At 45.1% G+C, this 20,710-nt stretch overlaps 1 protein-coding gene across 1 annotated transcript in view; it reads right to left on the bottom strand.

The window, feature by feature from the left end:
* Window positions 1-15,468, bottom strand: part of AACS (acetoacetyl-CoA synthetase) — a 41,350-nt gene extending 25,882 nt beyond the window's left edge. Inside the window, exons 1-4 of the mRNA XM_048073886.2 lie at window positions 15,223-15,468; window positions 11,719-11,822; window positions 7,257-7,377; window positions 4,624-4,737 (exon numbers count right to left, since the gene is read on the bottom strand). Of these exons, the coding sequence (XP_047929843.1) occupies window positions 4,624-4,737; window positions 7,257-7,377; window positions 11,719-11,822; window positions 15,223-15,340 (457 nt within the window). The 5' untranslated portion in view covers window positions 15,341-15,468. The remainder of the gene's footprint in view (window positions 1-4,623; window positions 4,738-7,256; window positions 7,378-11,718; window positions 11,823-15,222) is intronic.
* Between the last annotated feature and the right edge of the window lie 5,242 nt (window positions 15,469-20,710).

Here is a 20,710-nt window from a genome sequence, read left to right as displayed (position 1 = left end):
TCTGATGTCAATGCAAGATTTCATACTGGGAGGATTTTAAAATGGCCATCCTACCCAGCATTGCGGTGGCCTGACACTATTAGTAACACGCTAATCTTCTTACAAAACTAGCTTTAAAACCGACGTAAGCAAGCAGGGCTAATACAGTTACTACAGATAAAATACCAGCTTTAAACAATGTAATTCATTGACATTTTGTTGGGGATTTTGTGTGTGAACACATGGGGAAGATTAGTTTGTTTCACATCTGACTTGTAATTGAATGGCTGTAAAAGCTGGTTACAGGGCAACAGAAGCAACAGATCTGGAGAGTAAACCCACAGGTACTCCCAGTTCTACTTTATTCTTGCTGTAGTCACTGTTATTTGCCAAACAGATGGCCAGGGGGAGACCGCAAGTACTTCACATTTGGATTTCTGCAGCTTGGATTAGGTATTGTATCTGTCTCTTCAACTGTTCAAGCATCACTGACAGCATTACAAGATATCTTTAGAAGAGATGTTTCACTACACATCTGCTTCAGTTATGTTTACTATTAAGTGCCATCTCCTTAGTGATGGAAATGGAAAATTAGGAAGAAATCAAGCTGAAAAAAGTGCTGACATTGCTGCTTGTCCACCCACATTCACCCACCTCCAACTTTAACATACTATTACTGGTATGATGCAACCACAAGCTGCATTGAACAAACTAGGGGATATGTTAAGTACAGTTAAACTTAGAGGCGTTAAAGAACAGAAATTAAATTCACAAGAAAACACAGTGCTAATGGTCTTGTTTCTAACTCTAACAACTCCAGATTTTAAGTGATTTTAAGAGAAAGTGGCAACAAAGGGCATCAGAACCTGGCAGGCTGACTAGGTATTACACAACTAAAACAAAAATAGTAAAAATATCTCCCTTCTATTTAAAAGACTTTTCAGAAGTAAAAGCATGCCCTGCATTACACTGCTATAAGCTATGTGAAGAATCACCCTTCCTTCTGCCATCTGCTAAGAGCTTTGGAACAAATTAGGTCCCAGTAGATTTTGGCAAGCTTTGGAGAGCCTCATCTTCAGTACCACAAGCGGGTGTATGACTCAAGCTTTCCCACCCAACACTTAACATCTCTCCCCCCATGTCAATTTGGGATTTGGAGAACAGCCGGCAGCTTCAACCTCCCACTGTGATGTCACATTTCAGCTTTTCCAAGGACTGCCAATATCCTCTGGCATAGGAGAGAGATCTGTGTAAGAAGTTGAGACCCAATTTAAATATATGTCTGTGTGTACATAGCTGGATTGCTATATACAAAATCTCCTGATTTTTTTCAGATGGAAGCTCTCCCTAGATATGGGCTGCTGCCCAAGGCAACGCAATCTGTCAGGGTCAGGAGTCTTGGGCACCAGGGGAGGGGAAGGGGAACTGTGCAACAGCTCAAGTGTTGGGAGCTGGTACGGGTTCATCTGACCGGGGATTACAAGGAGAGTCTCTCCGCAGCCAGAGTAAGAGGGCAGAGCATGCTAAAAAAAACAGAATGGAAGAAATTGCCCATGGTTCATATAAAATTAAGGTATTTTAATAAAAACATCATTCCTTAGATACTGTAACATCTTGGAAACTCTTCCTAATACCCATTCTTTAGGAAGAAGTCTGATGGTAGTTTACATCAAAATCTTGTAGTTACAATCACTTTGACCCCAAGAGCTAGACAGAAGCAGCACACCCTTTACAAGTGAATGAATCCTCCCCTTTCTATTCATTTTAAGTTGTCAGGAAGAGTAATTTAAAAGAAATTTTATGACAGTATAGCACTTGTGAAAGATGAGCTTTCTATAGTAATTCAAACGTGTTAATAGATATTAAAGCTTAAAAAATGAAGCAGTCAGGCTACATCACAAAACTTAAATTTTTGTTATTTTCTCCAATCTGTTTGCTGCTTGTTGTTTTAACAACAGCAATGTCACTGGATAGCCAGAGACTGCGTTTTGTGCCTGCTCATAAAATCACTGAACATCAGGCTTCCCACTGGAGTCACACACACATTTTCTCTTGTGAGAACAGGATGCTGAAGTGCACAGTTAAATCCTGCCCTTTATGTGTAAGGAGGCATTGACATTAACGATGAATTTTCAACAGAAATTTGGATTGCTACCTCCTGCAGGTAGTCTGTTAATTTAGTTTTAATTTAATTAAGAGGTGAGCCAGCTGCCAAAACAAACAAGATTCAAGCATCAGCCAGCCTCCAGTTGTGCTAAGCAAAAATGCTCATTAACTAAAAGAAGTTATTAAAGTTATGATGACATTATTAGCATGGTTATCACTATTGGCTACAACTACATTTCAATAGCACATTCTCTTCTCCAGCTACAAAGCACATTTCTCCTCTATATTATACACTAAGGCCTACTCACAAAATGAGCACAAAATAACATCACCATTATTTTTGCCTTCTTTTCCCAATTGTAGCATTTCTAACTGGCTTTGATTAGAAGAGTTCTAGCAGTAAATCAGGTTGTGAACAGAACTTTAATTTGCAAACACAATCTGATGTAGATAATACTCTTTAACCTTAGTCCAGAACGAATGTTCCCATTTAGTGGGCCTGCACCCGATCATACATAAACATTAATATCAGTCCCACTACCCTAGGGAGCAGTATTTCTTCCCAGAGATTAAAATCTACTACACAAAACCAGTAGTTACTCTTCTGCATTGCTCCACCACTTTGAGTATATTGTCATGTTATAGCAATTGAAACTGGTACATAGCCTCCTTCTTGTCACTTACGGATGAGACTTAATCCACTGCGTTAGCATAACCAGCAATATGCATGGAACAACTGTTTTGAGAACTCTCATAACTTTTTTTTCTTAAACTTATTTACAAAACAATATAGAGTAGTGTATTAAATCTCCATAAGCAGTCTGCAACATACCCTTTTTTACACATCTTGACTATTTCTTTGCAAAAGTCACAAAAAAAAAGGAACACATACAGTGCTCCATGCAGACAGTGTTTACAGAAAACATTAAAAGTGGTCAACAACAACCTGACTATGACTTTGACTGGTTTCACGATGTCCAGGTTTCTAGTTCTATGAATGATTAGATACTGTTTTGCCAACATTGTTGGGGCAAATTTAAAAAATGCAACCCACTTATCATTTGATATACACAGCAGAGGACATGGTAAGCAACACCATACATTTAAGTTCTAAATACCCAAACTTTGTGGAGCATAAGTCATCCTATTCATTATTTTGGTTTCAGACAGAGGCTGTTGCTCCTCAAGAAGTTATCAGGATGAATGTGATAGCGTTAAGATTGAAAACAGAAACAAAATTAAAGCATCAACTTACTCTTCATTCAGGCAAACCTTTCCGACTTGGCTGGATGGTTCATACTACATTAACTATTTGGTTCTAATTCTATGTAAAAAAGGCAAGCCCCTAGTAGTGATAATTAAATTCTGCAGTTACCAGTTCAGCAGAATACTCATACCACATACATGTAGTATGAGATCTCTTGAGTATATTTTACATCCCCATTTGCGGGTCATATTTACGTGTGCAGTAAAAAATAACAATGCATACCCTTCTGATTTTGAAGGCGTTGTCTCAAGTTCTGGTTTGTAACTTGCAGAAAAACAAGCTAAGCAGTTTCATCACTTTGGGTTTGCACCATAGAAGAATTTACACAGACTTAGGATAACTGCCAAGTATTGCTCAAAGAACATGTGGTCCCAGCAGTAAGATGGATAAGCACATCAGCACAACTACCAGGTAGGCGTCAGGGAACTTCAAGGATACTGCAGTTTGGACTTGCACCATGCTGACAAAATTACAGAGAGTACGTTACAGAGCATGGGAAGCGCAGATACAGAACAGATCAACTGCAAGATCATAAGCAGCAATTCAGAACAAATGGACTGAAGCCAATTTGAGTAACTCCTGTCTATGCCCGGATTGCATATTGAACAAACTGTTCATAAGACAAAAAACTGTTTATTTGGAAAAGTCTGCACAACAGTTTTATGACAGGACTAAGACCCTTCAATTACTCCAAAAAATACTGAGTTACTACTGAAAGGATAATATGGCTCTAACTGCTAAGCCTAGCACTGGAATGACTTAAAAAGTCATCGCTCTTCAGCTGTTCACTGCCACCGTTCTGCTAGAAGTCACTGCTCCCAAAAGCACTGGAGGCAGAAGGCAGTGTCTAGTCCTCAAGAAGTGCAGTTCACAATGCAGCACGTTACCTGGGGCTGTAGGGACAGTAATTGCCAGCTGGCACCAGAACAAACAGCCTGGGACCATAATTTCCAAGATTGCCACAGCGTAAACCTACCCACCCTTGTGAGTCAAAGATCAGCTAGATGCAAAGTCTCCATCACTTCTGCTTCTGTGGAGCACTCAGAGCTTCAAAAATGAGTTTTCTTCCGTCCCTCTGCAGTGCTTGAGAATGTGCAGGCTAATCCAGGTTCCTTCCTGAAGCGTATTTCATACAAAACTAAAAGGCATAAGAGCCTTTTCTTTAGAATGTTTCTGTGAAGCAGCATTTCACACTCATGGTTTTATAACTCTACTCATTCGCACATTTCAAGAAAATTTTACCTCATCTCCTTTAAAAAAAAAATACTTACCCACAACTCTGTCTCCCACTTTTACTCCCATCTTCCTCATGGCTGCAGCATACAAAGCTACGGATTGTCTCAGTTCTTCAAAAGTAACTTTCAAGATTTCTTCTTTGCCTTCCTCTGCGGAAACAAGATTTATTAAAACAACCAATCAGAAATTCTACACTGCAACCTAGAGTCAGTACAAGTAACTAATTCTGGAAGGAAAACATATGACTTTTAGTATGTTTTTTTTTAAACATCTGTGTTTGCCAACATACCACAAACCAAATAAACTAAACCGGACTCCATGCACCTCTGAGAGATCTGCAGGGTATTTTCATTTTTGTACCGAATGACAGATGTTACATAAGCTGTTAATAAATCATTCATGAAACAAAATGAGCAAATCAAATGTTATGAAAGACAAAGTTTGTCATCTGAAAGGCCCTGTACTTCTTCAACTTGACTGCAAAACCAAGTAAAACATTGGGCCCATCCCATTTCCAGTATCCAGCATTTCTCATGAAAACACATGTCAAGAACATAGCCACAAAAATGCACTGCATGCCCTGGTACAGCAGGTCTTTGCAGAACAGCTCCAGTCATTATTTTCCTTAAGCAGGGAACAGTATTTTTACTCTTGCCTTCTTAGACTTCCACCCATGTAAATTTAGACCTACATGAAGCAAGACAGCAGGTGTTGATGGAAAGCAGTACAGAAGGCAATAAAACACTCAGTTCATAAGCTGAGCAGGGCATGTCTATAAATTCTGTGTTCCCCTAGAACAACAGGAAAGAGGACTCTGATCTCGCTTTGTGATTAAAGACCCCAGGAGAAAGGAGTCGCAAATAAGAGACTGACAGTGGGAGACAGTACTAAATGAAATTGTTTAGGAAAGTTACGCTTCCATTCCCATGCCCTGTCACACCCACAGAGCTCCCACAGAATCATCCCTAGCGATTTCAGGAACCTGACACAGGTTCTCTAAACACCACTCTGACCTAGCAGTGACTGGTTAATGAAAAATACTCTGACTTAAGAGATCTTAAGAAGATTAAATACAGCAGAAGGTCATGAAAAGAGATGCAGGTATAGGCCTGTTCCCTGCAGGGAAAGAAGTGTGTTCACTACTCAGGCACTGACACAGTATACACCTGCATCAGCTGAATTTCTCTGCTTGGTATCATCTAAGCACTGAGTCTCCAGTGCAACCCATGACTTCCTAACAGGAAACAAGATCTCCAGAGACAATGGGATCACTTATCAAACCAAAAAATTAACTATACCAATCCCGTCATTGCTACATACCCTTAGAGCTGACTTACTAATCAGTGTTTGGTTTTCAGCTATTGCACAAGATGTATTTAAACAACTACGCTGAGGTTTTTCCAATTAAATAATACTTAAGAAGCTTTTCTAATGACCTCAAAATTTGAACGCTCATCACTTCGAAGCCAGCTTTCTGTTAGAAGCCTCATTTCTATCCGACTTCAGCAGGTCAACTCTTATTACATCAAAATCAGGTCATAGATTTTCCTATTCTCTCTGATCTGGGAGTTGTTTTATATATATATATGATCAGAGAGGTTCCTTTCAATATCTCTAAATAGTAAAACAACTGATAAGATTTTCTTTCAGTGCTAAAATACAGAAGACAGCTCTGCTGTCTTACGTAGCAGTTAAAAACTGTCAGAACAACACGAATACGTGTGTGATTCAAGAACTGATCTCCGTACCTCAGAAGTCAGAAACTAAGACTTAACACCTGCTCAATCCATCCATGTTTTTGTATAACTTGCTCTGCTAATAAGCTACGAGGCTGTTTTGTTTATTGTTAAGCTATTACAAGGAATCGCCTTTTGGTCACTCTTACAAGGATTAGGCCCAGCAAAAGGGAAACTCAAAATACAAGTCTGTAGGGCAACGCTCAGACAAACCCGCACAGAGGCTAATCCCGTCTAACAGACTAGAATATACATATATATATTTTAAGTTACCAAAGTCAACAAATTTATGGAAGGGTCTTAAGAATTACAATCTTCATTATGAGGACACCTGGATTTTAGTGACTTACGCCTTCTCCAGAATAACAAAAAAGACTGAACTTCAGCATTCCAGAAAAGTGAAATTCCAGCTCTTCCATGCATGTAACTGTCCTTTGCTTCCTTCGTGTACAGTCACAACTACAGGTAATTCCTACCTATGTCCCATGTACTCCATAGTATTCCTTAGTATTTCTAAGATAAAAGGCATAGGAAGAGGGTGGGAAGGACAATATCAAGCAGTGCCAAAATCCTCCCAAAGGCACATTAGGCAAGTGTTTATGACAAACATGAAAAAATAGCTCAAATACTGAGTGATGTTAAACGCAGCATCATCTTCACTACCTTAAGAGAGTTAAGCACATTCTCAGAAGAAAACTTCATTTACTTTGCCAAGGACTTTTCAGAACTATCTATGTTCCCAGAGCACATTTTCCTGATTTTTTCTTTTGAGGAGCTGTATCACGCATTCTGCAGAGATGCCAGCTTTATTTTCTTCTTTTCTCCTCACCCAGGCCAGTTTATTTCAAGGTTTCAAAAAACACGGGCTGTTTTATAAGGCCAGCACCTATGAACTATCAAAAAATACAAGCAAGCCATTAATTTTTACTCACTTGCTGCATACAGTGCAATCTTGTCATTGTCTTTGTGCTTCAGAAGATTTTCTGCATAGTTCAGACGGCTACCTTTAAACCATTCCGGGACATCTGCAATGCTTTTGGATGTATCAACCACCTGAAGAAAAAACATAATACATTGATGGAAAAAACTAGTATCATCTCTTGTTCAGATCGTTCTACAGACATATGCTAATTAATTCCAAGCAAGAACGATTCCTCCCAGTTCGCAGATGGCAAGCAGACACCAGATCTGTTAATAAAGGCCTAGAAATACGACTGATTTGTCAAGCAAAGACATTGTTAGAACAAGGCTGGAAAGAGTTCTTCACTGATAGCTCTACCTTCACACCAGCCTTAAATACACAAGCAAGCCAAAATACTACATCTATAGCAAGATGTGCCCACCACAGGGCACGCTGGGGTCCTGTGCCGGGACATCCAGAGCAGGGACTGAGCTACAGCACGCTGCAGCCTCCCTCTTACGAAAGCCAAAGCATAAGAATATTGAGCTCCCTGTCTCTCCCAGCACGAGTTGCTTGGTACAGAGCCCAACATTAGGAACACGGGCAGTGGTAAATGATCCAAATCTACATACGTGGATTGTATAGTCAAATATAGCTGAAGAAGTTAGAGCTTTTTATTCTCATTCTCCATATATATTTTTTTTTTAAGATGAAGTTGCGATAAGCATTTTGGTACTCCACAGCTTCATTCAGAGCACAGCAGCTCTACTAGCCTCTACAACCAACAAGAGTTGTATTACAAATAGAGTACACATTTCTACCATCCCTCATTTGCCATTTTCTAAGAAGTCCCGCAACCCAGTAACCCCATGTTAAGTAATTTCCCATTTAGGAAAAAGGCACGTGAAAAACGTGATAAACAGAAGGCCCCAAACTATATTCAAGTGAAACAACTCCCCCATCTTGAAATAATTGTCTCAAATTTTAAATTATCCATTAAGTCACAGTTAAGAATATACCTGTAGTAACAGTGATAGGTTAAGCATTATCAACAAAGGTCTTTAAACCCCTTCCCAAGTGTCCCACTATTTAGAAATTATACTGCCCAGCAGCGTATGCATGCATTTTATGATCTTTACATTGCAGAATTATTTTATAAACTGTACATTTGAAAGCTTCTATTCATGCCCCCAGGTTTTATCACACAAACTGCACAGGCATTACAAAAGGTTATTCTGAAAGCCAGATAAAACTCAGTACTTCCCATTCTACCATCAACCCCCCCCCCCCCCCAAAAAAAAAAATTGTGCATTGAAGTATGTGATATATGTATTATTGGAGGCCATCTTAAAGTCGTTTTTTCAAAGTTAAAGCTCACATGGAAACACACTACTAAATCATTTCAACTGATTTTTCTAAGAAGGGAAGCCTAAGGGGATTTCTTTGCTTGTAGCAATTAGCTAGAGCTGAGTTCTGATATCTAAAATTTATCAACTCGCACTACAGAAATATTTTTAGATACCACCATGTATTACTGTAATAGTTACAAGGCACTCTTAAAACTGACTCAGTACCGACTGCCTTACTTCAAGCAAAGTTTCCAGGAAGAGGTCTAACACAACATTAGTCTTCCCGAAGCTCAACATCCCTTCTAAGAGCTCCACCAGCACAGGGTGCTAGACTTGCTCTGATATTTTCTACTGAAATAACACCTACAAATCCGAGTTAAACCCGGTCTCTGTTGTAGTGGCACTCTGTTATATGAGCAACCTGATGGCTCCCTTAGAGAGGGGTTAATAGCAAGCAACAGGAACTGTCTCCTCTGCAGAAGATCATTCCTAGTTCTAGCAAGGCTATAAAACCCCCAGAGCTCTGCAACAAGCCTTTCATTCAGACTTCATACAGCCCCAGCATAAATGCTCAGTGAGTCTGTGGAAAGGGAAGGATTGCACTCTGCAGTATTGCCAGCTACTGTCCGCATTTAATGAGTAAGGTTTTACTCCTACTCACAGCAGCACCGAGGCATACGGGGCCAATTTATGTGGTTAGGCAAACATGGCACAGGAACACAGCTGATACCTGACACCAGGTGCTGCTCCACAACTGCTCTTCACAGCAGCTATTCAGGGAGTACTTCCCTGACCTCTGCAGTCAAGAGTAAATAGTGTATTAGCAATATCCTCTGCCAACATCTCTACTGCATTCTCCCCCCGAGAAGTGGTTTGCTTGTTGGGCGATTACCATACATGATCATGCCATAGATTATGTTTACCCTAAACATCGGCTACACCTCTGAGAATAAAGTTGAACATTACCACAAAAAACAATCCTTGCCTTGTACTGTGGTATGTGCCATGCTCTGTATGACCTGAAGAGCAAAACAGCATAGCTCATGAAAGCCTCAGAGCAGATATGATTAGAATGCTCACCACAGCCCCTCCACAGGAATGACAGCTGACAGGTGCTTCTCGCAGGGAGAAAAACATGCAAGTTTAGACTTTCTCACTTAAAATCAACAGCTACTTGCAACTTGACAAAATGCCAGTGCTGTCATGCCACGATGGCTTTGTTTGGTACAAGTACCTTTGTTTTCAAAGGTGATGTGGATATTAACACCTTCACCATGTTTAAATAAAACACTGGCTGTCTGTATTACATATACAAAGTTTTATTGTTATTCCAAGAATGACTTGTGAAAGTAGAGAATGTTTCACCTGCTAAGAAGAAAAGACTCAATTTTGGTTCATAAAAAACCTTTATTCTCCTCAAAGCAAAATGTTAACTTCCACTGAGCAGCAGGGATCAAGCAGTACAACCAATTACGCTTCTCAGCTTTTTGCTACCACAGGACAGCTCAGTTACTGTGACCAGCATCTCCTGATATCCACCAGAAATGGATCAATAGTCAGGATTAACAGCAAGTCACTTCAAGGTCTGCCTCTAGCTTTGAGCCTCGAAGCAGAGTCTTCTATGCTCACGCTGAAGGAAAGGCAGAGACATTCACCAAGTTCCGTGTACACTGAGCCAAGTGCATTTGTCTGCAGCACCAGTCTATGACGACTTCGCCTCTCCCTGTTTTAAGATTCTACACCACAGCAAGGCCCTTCTTGCGAGCTCCGAGGCCACCGCGTGCTTATCCCACAAGGAATCTAGTTAAAACGTTACTAGGCATCCGTCTTCTTGCGTCTCATCCTCAGGAAACATTCACTTTTCAGCTACCACCACCTGTTCCACCTTCCCTTCCAGTTTGTCAGCCACTGGTGGTGTCTGGAGGGCCAGACTTCCAGAAATGCCAATCCTGTAAGGCAAGTGAATAAGCATTACTGTTCGGTTCGCTCAGTACAAAGGCAGAAAAATAGGTCCTCCGAACTGCTTGCTCAGGATAATTTATAGTCATGTCCAAATCTGGAAAAAAAATAGCCTTGCTAACAGCACAGAATATGGACTGAAGGAAGATGGGGCAAGCAAGCAAAATCTAGCCAGGCTGCAGTTGAGATGAACTACTCTTTACAGAAAAGTCACTAAAAGGACCAGGAGAGTGTTTACCATCTTCCGGCTACACTTCAAAAAGCACTAGTTTTTACGTTCTTGCCAAATTCAGTCTAAGGACCAGATCACATGAAGACACCTGAGCATGCAGTTCTGGGAAGAACCGCCTGGTCTATCACATCATGCAGGACAAAAGCTTGCATGACAGGAAGAGGCAAAGAATCTTACCAGTTTCCTCTGCAGAACTGCTAGTGCTCCACGTGTTTTCGGAACAGATCGCCTCCAGGGTTTAAGAACAAGTCCAGTCCCTTCTCTACCAAGTCCAGGGAGGTTCTTCTGCATCAAGCTTTTGAAGTGATGAGTAAATCCTTGCCTTCCTCAGATGAAGGACTGCAGGCTGTTGATATCCTATGCCAGGACTGTACAAGGATTCCAGCTTCATCTTCCACTTGCAGGAGGAAGTCACTTTTGTCTCACAGCAACACTGTGGCAAGGTCTGGTATTCCATCTGGGACTGTGTTCAACCACTACCATTCCCTCAGAGATATTTCAAGCCAACATCTGACTGCAGAACCAGTTTCGCAAAACTGGTGGGGTACAGGTGTGTTACCAGGTAGGCTGACTCAGGGAACATATGCGCGAGCTTGGGTGCATGCCAGCATTTCATGATATGCTGTCAGCATAATCCTAAAGCAGAAGGCAGTAGAGTGGTAGACTCCTCAATCAGCCAGGACTTCCATGGTATTTGAAGGCACATGAACAAGGAAACTACAGTAAAATTGCGCGGGACAATAAAACGTCAGGATTTCTCTGTAGGGAAATTTATCAGCAGCAAGACAATCTACTACACAAGGAAGTTCAGGGCTACACACTCGATGGATTCTTCATATCACCGGCCAAAGTGTTCATTTGGTAGGTTCCAGCAACAGCTCAGAAGATTAACTGTCAGACCAGCTATCACCCCTTTGTGTTATACTTGACGAGTTAAGGTAACAGCAACTCACCTCATCGTACAGGCGAGAACACACGATGTTACTGTACTTCCAGAATTCCGCCCAGAAGTCTGAGAAGGATTCCACCGACCATTGGTATAAGTCATTGTAGTTGGCTAAAAGTAATAGATATCCGTTAGCATTACGCAGAGAATTGCGGGAACATAGACAAACCACAGTTAGAGATGCCCTGGACCGAGAAAAATTGTGGCTAGAAATTAGTAAGGTAAGATGGGGTTAGTCACTTCCCTTTGTGGTAGCTTCACTCTGCTAGGCAGCTGAACTCCACTACAACCGCCTTCTCGCTCCCCCTCCTCAAAAGAGCAAAAGGAAAAAATACAGTGGAAAAGGGCTCAAGGGTCAAGATGAGAACAGGGAGATCACTACCAGTTACCGTCACAGGCAAAACAGATTCAACATAGGGAAATTAACGTGATATATTGCCGATAACAGACAAGAGCAATGAGAAGCTAGAAGAAAACCAACTAAAACCACCTTCCCCTCATCCACCCTCCTCTACCTCCTCCCCCCGAGCAGCTCAGGGAGCAGGGAACAGGGGCTGCTCCCCTCCCTGTGCTCTCCCCAGCACTGCTCCCAGTTTGGCTCTGCCCAGTGTTGGGTCCCTTTGGAGCCCGTGCCTGGCCTGGGGCAGCTGCTGGGCTCCGCTCAGGGGCACCCCTGCAGCCCCCTCGCTACCAGATCCTTGCTGCAGATCCCAACGCAGTGCTCAAGGCAAGCGACTACAGCATCAATAGGAAGCCTGCCTGGACACTTGAACAGATGGTCCCATTTCACCCGACTGCTTCACAAGCCACTTGCACCAAAGAGGTGGGGACCTTTCCCAAGGGCTCAGCGCTGCATCTACCACCCTCGGTGAGGGTGTAGATCCAGGCAGCAGGACAGAGTCCTGCTCACTGACACCTCTGTTCCCTGTCCTGGCATCAATGTGGTGGCTCCATACAGCAGGAGAAAATGGTCTCCCAGCAAGCAACGTTGGGTGCACGGTTCTCCTCCAGGAAAAAGACCTCAGATGGTGTGGTGTCAGATCAGATACACTAACGGCACTATTACGAAGCAAGAAAGCATTATTCCTCAATAAATAAGGGGTCTGACAGATCTAATTTTACCCTTTCATACTAAAGTAACGTATCTCATGTGAGACAAAACAAGATGTTTACTAGCTACGTGTTACAACCATAAGGTGGCATTAAAAGCAGGGCAACAAGCAGGTTAAGTTTTACACGACAGACAGATGAAGTAACCTGACGAATGCATCCCCCCCCCCCCCAAAAAAAATCACAGTTCAAGCCGGAATTCAGAATCAGTATCCAAAACACTGAAATTCTGTCTGGAAAGCACTGCAGGTGCTGAAAGGTATAAATAACTAAGGCAGATTCCTCATTACCATCTTTAATGGCTTGCAAATGTCATGTCCATGCTGCCTGAAGTTGTGCCAACTGCCAAATTAGCTACAAGTATCTGCCACCAGTGACAGTAGTAGCAGTAGTAACAGTTTCCTGCTCTGCCAACTGTTTGATTTGATGCTTTCAGCTAAACCAGCTGAAGTCATTTTCTCCAATTATCTTGGGCTTGTCATCCTGTTATCCACCTGATTGCTTCAGAAGTCATCTTTGTCTCCTTCCCACAAGTACACTTCCTGCTTTTTTTAAAACATTCAGACCATCCCTGTGCCATTACTGACACTCAGTCACTACTGCTGTTCCCCTACCCCATCTGTCCCTTCAAACCTTACTCCACTCAATCTTTTCCATCAATGTCTGATTTCTCCCCAGAAACTGACATCGCAGGAGTTCAAACTTGACATGGAAGCAAAGACTCCTCCAGAACTCAATTTTTACCTACATATTGCCTCCATCTCAGCCTCCTTACATCCTGTTTTTTTTTTCCCCCAAACACACCACCCAAGTTACTCTTCATTATTCTATACACTGCACATGAGCTGGTGTGGGGACAAACTTTGCCAAAGGAAACTAACCTCTCATCTCCTCCTTCAAAAGGAAATTATAAAGCATGCTCCAAAACCATAAGTGCTACAAGCTACAGCCACCTCTGATGTGGTTTCTTACACGAACAGCTTGTTCTATCTCATCTATACATTTTGTCCCCAAGTGAGCTTCAGCATCCAAGTCCTTCAGGGCACAGATCTGTTATTCAGTAATTAAACATTGCATCTCATTGCTACATTTTCAGGCTTGGACAAAGCCATGCTGTTGAAAGGGCTATATTGCCCTTAGCTCTCTTAAGTCCACATCTTGGTGTTACATAAAGAACCCATTCTTAGCTGCTGAACAGCACACAGACCAGCAAACATCGGCTCAGATCTAACGCAAGTTGACAAAGGTTCCTATATGCACAGGAATCCATTTTGAATTGATAGCCACATCAAAATGGAGTGAAGGAAAGAATTCTAGTTGTTTCAGCTCTAAGTGCGCGCAGCCCATCTGAAACTGCATTTGATCATCATCAGCTGTGACACTGCTACTCAAGAAATGGCTTTTCAGACATAAGCTGCTGCAGCACCAGACACGCTGCCACTACTCCAGAACGTCTCTGCTTATGTCACGGACATTAATACCGGACAGACAAAGAGTCAGGCCACTTGCCAGAACTGCTCCCTCCGTGCTCTTCCTCCAGCAGAGGGAGGATTACCTGAAGGCTCCCCGAGCAGCTCAGTGCACAAGCGCTCAGGTAGAACAGGCAGCATAAAGCAAACTGGTGAGAACCAGAGGGCTTGACCCCAACGTTATCATGCTTTGCTGTGTGCCCACATAACCTGCACCTCCTGATACGCAGCTTCCAGCCAGTGATCACCGAAGAACACCAAGCAATTCGGGTTGGGAGACCCCCCTGCAGGACTAACCCCCTGCTCAAAGCAGAGCTAAACTCAAAGCTGTCAGATTGCTAACTTAAGCCAGAGGACCGCACGCCTGTCCACAGGCGTACAGTTATTTCTGGACGAGCACGAAGCACAGCTTGAAGTTGAAGAGCTCAGGCAGACGCATGGAAGGAAACCTCCACTCCCATCACCTCACCACGCTCTGCTCCCCAGGATGCTCACGGCTGTCAAACCAAGACACCCCCCCCCAAAAAAAACCAGCGGTGAGCTCCCACATTTCAGCTCCCAGAGCTCCGCGTGAAGGCTCCCGGTGACGGCAGCCCCCAAACCCTCTCTCGCCCCGCACGGCCGCTCTCGGGGGGAACCCCACGAGGCCCTCCCCGAGCAGGGCAGCCCACACCGCCGGTGCTGACAGCCCCCGCCGGGCCGCCGGCCAGCAGCAGGGCAGCAGATAAGGCTGTTTGCCTTCCTTACCGGCTCCCACCTCCGGGATGCGGCGCCCGAGGCCTCGGCGCGGGGCACCGCAGAGCATCGCGCCCGCAGCCTGGACCGCTCGGCCCCCGGCCGCACTGGGGGCGCCCCCTCCGACCCGGGGGGGGGTCCCGGGGAAGCGGATCCCGGCCGGGGGCCGCCCACCCAGCCGCCCGCCCGCCGCTCACCCAGGCGGAGCCCGCAGCTGCTGGCCACGGCGGCGCGGAACCGGTCCATGTGCGTGTTGCGCTTGGTGTCGGGCTCCCACATCACCTGCGACTCCATGATCTCGGCCTCCCACGACATGGCGGCAGCGGAGAACGAGCCCAGAAAGGCAGCCGAGCAACCGAGGCCGCCTCCCGCGGGGCCGCGCGCCCCCACCCGCACCCAACGCCGGCCCCGTCCGCACTGCGCGGCCCCGGCCCCCGCCGCGGCCTTAAGGGGCCGCAGCACCGCCCTTCCCCGTAACCTTCCGCCGAGAGAAAGGAGTGCGGGCAGCGCCCCGCCCGCTGAGGGGAGGCGAGGGGCGGGCGGCTCCCGCCGGTCAGGGGCGCGGCCCCCGCCGCTTTTTAATTCTCCTTATTATCATTTTTCCACAGGGAGTTGGAGAAATCCTTCCCGACAAGGGTCTTTGACCCAATAGTGAAGCAAGAAGCGCGTTTCTCCACAGCCTCCGTTGCCCTGGGGTTTCACAACGCTCCCTCCCGCAGCACCTGGCGCTGGAGCCGGGTTCCTGTCAGACCCCGGGCCCTGCTCCTCTTGGCGGCCGTGTGTCGAAACAGCCCGCTTCGGCCAAGTAGCGGGGCAGCGCAACACCTGGCGTGGAAATCACGGAGCACATACATGTTCCTTATGTAACCGGCTTTCAAGGTCACGATTTCCTTCGTGATTCTTAGAAGCCTTGGAAAATATGACATTGGTGGCGGCCAATGTAAATGTAGTATGGGCAGCCGCTGTAGTATGTAGTGTGGGCAGTATGGGCAGCCCCTGTAAATGCAAAAGTACAATATATATAGTAGATGGAACTGCACTTGCTGTAAGCGTCACTTAGATTTTTGTGCTACTACTTTATTAAATTTGAAGTTAAATGTATTCAATTTGAAAGCCATAGCAACTTAATTTGACCGCTCTTCCCAATCTTTACTTTCCTCCAAAAGAAGCTTCCATGCAGCACATTTTTTAACAACTCCCTTCGGGGCCTGGAGAGGCTGCGGGTGGGATCAGGACACGGTGCCTACGGCTGTGCCCCTCGGCCCTGGCAGCGGCGCTCAGCGAGGCCCCCAGCAGCATGAGCTCCTTGGGCTGCATGTCCCGGTGCCCAGGCCCTGGATACGTCCCTGTTTCACCTGGACCTGGAGGGCCAAGACCCGAGGTGCAGAAAACAGCCCGCTCCATCCCTGCACGTGCCTGCAGAAAAAATGTAACTTCGAGTTTTTGCCCTTCTAGTTGCAGAGGCACCTGTGGCGGCACTGGAGCGCCAACTGACATGGGGCCTGGAACAGCCCTGTGGCTGTGGGGGCACCTCCTGCTGCAGCCTCCTGCCAGAAGCCCAGGGCCGCCAAACGCGCCCTCAGAGCCCCTCAGCACCCCTCATGGCCCCTCAGCTCCCCTCAGGGATCCTCACCGCCCCTCAGGGTTTTTGCCCCCGTGCCCCCCGGGGCTCTCCGGGAGTCACACCTGCCCCGAACACCCGGCCAACTCCTCACGGCCGAGGCAGAGGCGCTGACAGGGAGCGCAGGGAGCGCAGGCCGCCAACCGGCCGCCCCCCGCCGCCCCCTCTCGCCGGCCGCCGCCCCTCGCCCCTCCGGCGGCTCCGCGCTGCGGACGGATCCCGCGCGGCGCTCGGCGGTCGCGACGCCGCCGGCGGTGATTGGCTGCCGCGCGCCTGGCCCCACATCAGCCCAGAGCCCGCTCTCCTCACGGCTAGGCTGGGCGCGGAAGAGCTGACACCAGGAGGAGCCAATCGGCGCAGGCGTTTGACAAGCCCTCTTCTCGGGCGACCAATGAGGTGCCGGATCAGGGGGAGGTGCGCCCAATCGGAGGGGAGCTCTCAGCCTCTGCTGGGCGGGGGGTCGCTGCGTGGTTCCCCTCAGCGCTGAGAGGAGCCTGGCATGCAGCTAGGGTTGCCGATTTTACCCGTTTTAAGCTCAAAAAGCGGCAGCGAAACAACAGCTTTCCCCACCCGTAGCAAGCTGTGCAACTAAAAAGAAAATGTGGAGCTAAATCACTTGAGAAGGGATCCCAAAATTCCCCTTCCTGAAATGGAAAAGATGTAGTTTAAAACAGACTGACCCAATTACTGGTCAAGGAGAAATAGGCACACTGGGAGCTTTGTCATAAAATTTGTGTTTTTAGCAAACCTCAGCAGCCCTCCTCCTTCATGAACAGCAGTTTTACTGCTCTACATGTAGAATCTTTTGTGCCTGTGCTCCTAGCCACCAGTCCTTTTTCCTTATCCAACTTGTTCTTTCTTCTTTCAGAAGTGACTTTAGAAAAATGGGAAGAAAAGGGAAGGAAAATGAAACAAGCCTTTTACAAGAAGATGGGCATTAGGAGGAATGCAGTGACTTACTAAAAATAGCTTGTAGACTAGATTAGAGTAGCTAGGGGGAAGTAGCCTGAATAAGGTTGACTGGAATTCACCATTTTCAAATCTTTTTAATCCTCTCTTTATACCTAATAATAGTAATAATAGGTTATAAATTAAATCTCATTTTCTGCTCTAGACGACTAAGGACCCTTCAAAAGACATTTCAGGAATGAATAGCAGTGATGGTGATGATGGTACTACCTCATTTGTGGTCTCTAAGGTAACTAATCTGCAGTCAATCTATGAAATTAAAGCAAGTGATAAAATCACTGTGTGTTAGCAGTTTTGTAATAATACCTCATGGCGAACTATCCTGTGTTCTCAGGATGATCCCACACCTGCATTAGGAAATCTGAAAATGTCAGAAAGTTTTACAAACCCCCATATTCAGAACAGCTACCAGCTGGTTAATACGTCTGTAGAAGATTGAGAAACTTTCGGTTCACTTGGCATCCTTGATCTCTGCAGCCTCTGAATGGTGTCAGAAGTACAAGTAACCTGAATCAAAATCAAAAGTATTTGCAGAGAGGGCAGAATAATAATAAAATAAACAAACTAATAAATAAATAAATAAGAAGAAGCATAGTATAGCAAGAAAAGACTCATAGAGATAAGAGCAAAGCATTGATAAAAAAGGCCCAAGAAGACAAGAGGTCATATTGTGATCAGTTATGGCAAATTGAGGCTTTGAGATGAAGTGAAGATGGAAAAGTAAGGGCCATTGAGGTTAAGGCCTGGTCCACCACAACACCACTTGGATTTCTTAAAGGCTATGACAATTTATTTCTTAAAAAGAGAAAACTCTATGATGTGACAAAACTTTGACATCTCAAAGACCCCAATTTATTCCCAAACCATTTCAGAATGTTGTCAAATCTCTGTATCTGAAGAAGACAATTTACGTGGTCTCCAGATCAGGAAAACACGGAAGTATTTTCATGATTCTTTTGTGTAGTGAGACCCTCAGGAGAGGATCTTTCTAGAAACCTCACAGTTGTCCTAATAAAAAGTTCAATGTGGTTAAAGAAAAATTAGATCAATATTTCATGTCATGATGCAATGTATTCTTTGAGCAGACATGATTTCATTTATTTAAACAAGAGAAAGGTGAAATACTGCGTAATTTCATAAGAGCTGTGGATATGGTGAGGTGAATTTATCTGAAACAGGCTCATTGAGACAGGTCAGGAAATCAATTACATACCGGGGAAGACTCCAAAATTATCCTGACCTCCTATGAAGGACAACCATGAGCACAGGCTTCCACAGGCAGCCACTAAAATAGGCCTCCAAGCCTCTGTGAAGACTGGATGGAAAGAAACAACAAAAGCTTTGCAGAAGTGGTTTTCAGGGGGAACCCACAACGAAAACTCAAGCAGACAAATAGGAATAGGTCCCAAATTCTCAGAAACAAGACCTGCTGGACCAGAAACAGCACAAGGGGATCCAGAGAAGGCCATGCCAACTGGAAGCAAATAGAAGAATTATAACTGGCACCGAAAACATTACATTACAGTCGTGGTTTTGTACCACAAAGTTCTTCACATGCAAGAAACACCCCCGAAGTGGACACCGTGTGCTGGGAGTCAAGGCAGAGCATGACACTGAGGGCAGATAACCAGAGACCTCAAAAGAACCTCAAAAATACCTGTCATTAGTTACCAACTCATTTTGGAAGAGTATGAGATAGATGTCAGAATATACACGAGTGTTAACAGATCTGCAATGTGGGGACTATCTTAAAAGAGAATGAAAGCACCCTTTATAAATATATAAAGGATCTATATCCTACCGAAATCGATTAAGGGCTTAAGTACCTTCTTGGATCTGAGCCCAACCCTTTCAGGGCCAAATATAAATAAATGTTAAAAGGTCCAGGCCATTCTACTAAATGTGAAAATAAGTGTTTTGGCCAGACTAAAAGCAGGATAAAGGCAATAATCAAGAAATCTATATTCTGGATGTCTTCACAACTGCTTGATAATCACGCTTAGGCTCAGCTATGAGGTTGAAGCACCGAGGACACTGGGCGCAGTATCAAAAAGAGATACACGGAGTTAACCCAGCGACTGGAAGAGCCACAGGGTGTACCCTAACTCTGTGGCAACTCCCCAGGACGGGGCAGGGGGCAGCAGAGGTCTGCCCTGTGGAGCGTCACAGTGTCAGGTTTCCCCCATGCCTTAAATTTACTGTCAGTCAATTTAGCAAACATTTTCTGCCCCAGCTCACATCATCACTCGCTGCAGAATCTACATTTCAACCCTAAAGATCTTTTTTATATATATATATATTGCCATCATTGTGCTCCTGTCTTGTCTAAGTCTGGCTCCTGTCAATTACCAATGAATCAAAATGTGTCACGAAGCCAACAAAATACTTTTGTAACTCCAGGGGATACTTCACTCTGCTAACGTCCTGGTTTCACTTCCCAGAAGGAGCCGATAACATTGTCTAATCTATCCTCGCCAGCTGGTCTTTTGTTGGTCTGGTTACTCAAGGAGGATCGACATAAAACCTGACAGAAGAGGGAGTCACGCCATTAGGTGTGATGGCTTTCGGCATTACGTCTGAGTCAAAGTGTCTCAAGGGTGAAGGACATGAGAGTCGTTCAGAAACCCCTGATCCAAAGTTAGAAGTACTGAAAAGACAGATGCCATTTTTTGGCTTTAGACCTCTAATATTCCCTTTGTTTTTGGAGGACTGCACCTGGGAATATCCTTGGAGAGGGATACCCAGGCTGGAAAGGCTGTACTCTGGGGATTGTGACAAGTCCCGAGAGCCCAGACAGATAGGATCTGGGGGAGGAGAGGATCAGGGGGCCAAGAAATTGATCATGAGTGAGCAGCGTGCCCTTGCAGCGAGGCCAACAGCATTCTGGGCTGCTTTAGCAAGAGCATGGCCAGCGGGTCATGGGAAGGGATCCTGCCCCTCCGTTTGGCACTTGTGAGCCCGCAGCTGGAGCAGCACGGCCTCACGCTACAGGGAGGCTATCGAGGCGCTGCACCCGGTGCACGGGACGGCACCGAGCTGGGCAGGGCGCTGGAGCACGGGGCTCCTGGAGGAGGCCAGGCCAGACCTTATCCACC

The sequence above is a fragment of the Anser cygnoides genome, chromosome 17 (genome assembly GCF_040182565.1).
Source record: "Anser cygnoides isolate HZ-2024a breed goose chromosome 17, Taihu_goose_T2T_genome, whole genome shotgun sequence".
Taxonomy (NCBI): Eukaryota; Metazoa; Chordata; class Aves; order Anseriformes; family Anatidae; genus Anser; species Anser cygnoides.
The sequence above is the reverse complement of the archived record's forward strand: the minus strand, read 5'-3'. Positions and strand labels throughout refer to the sequence as shown.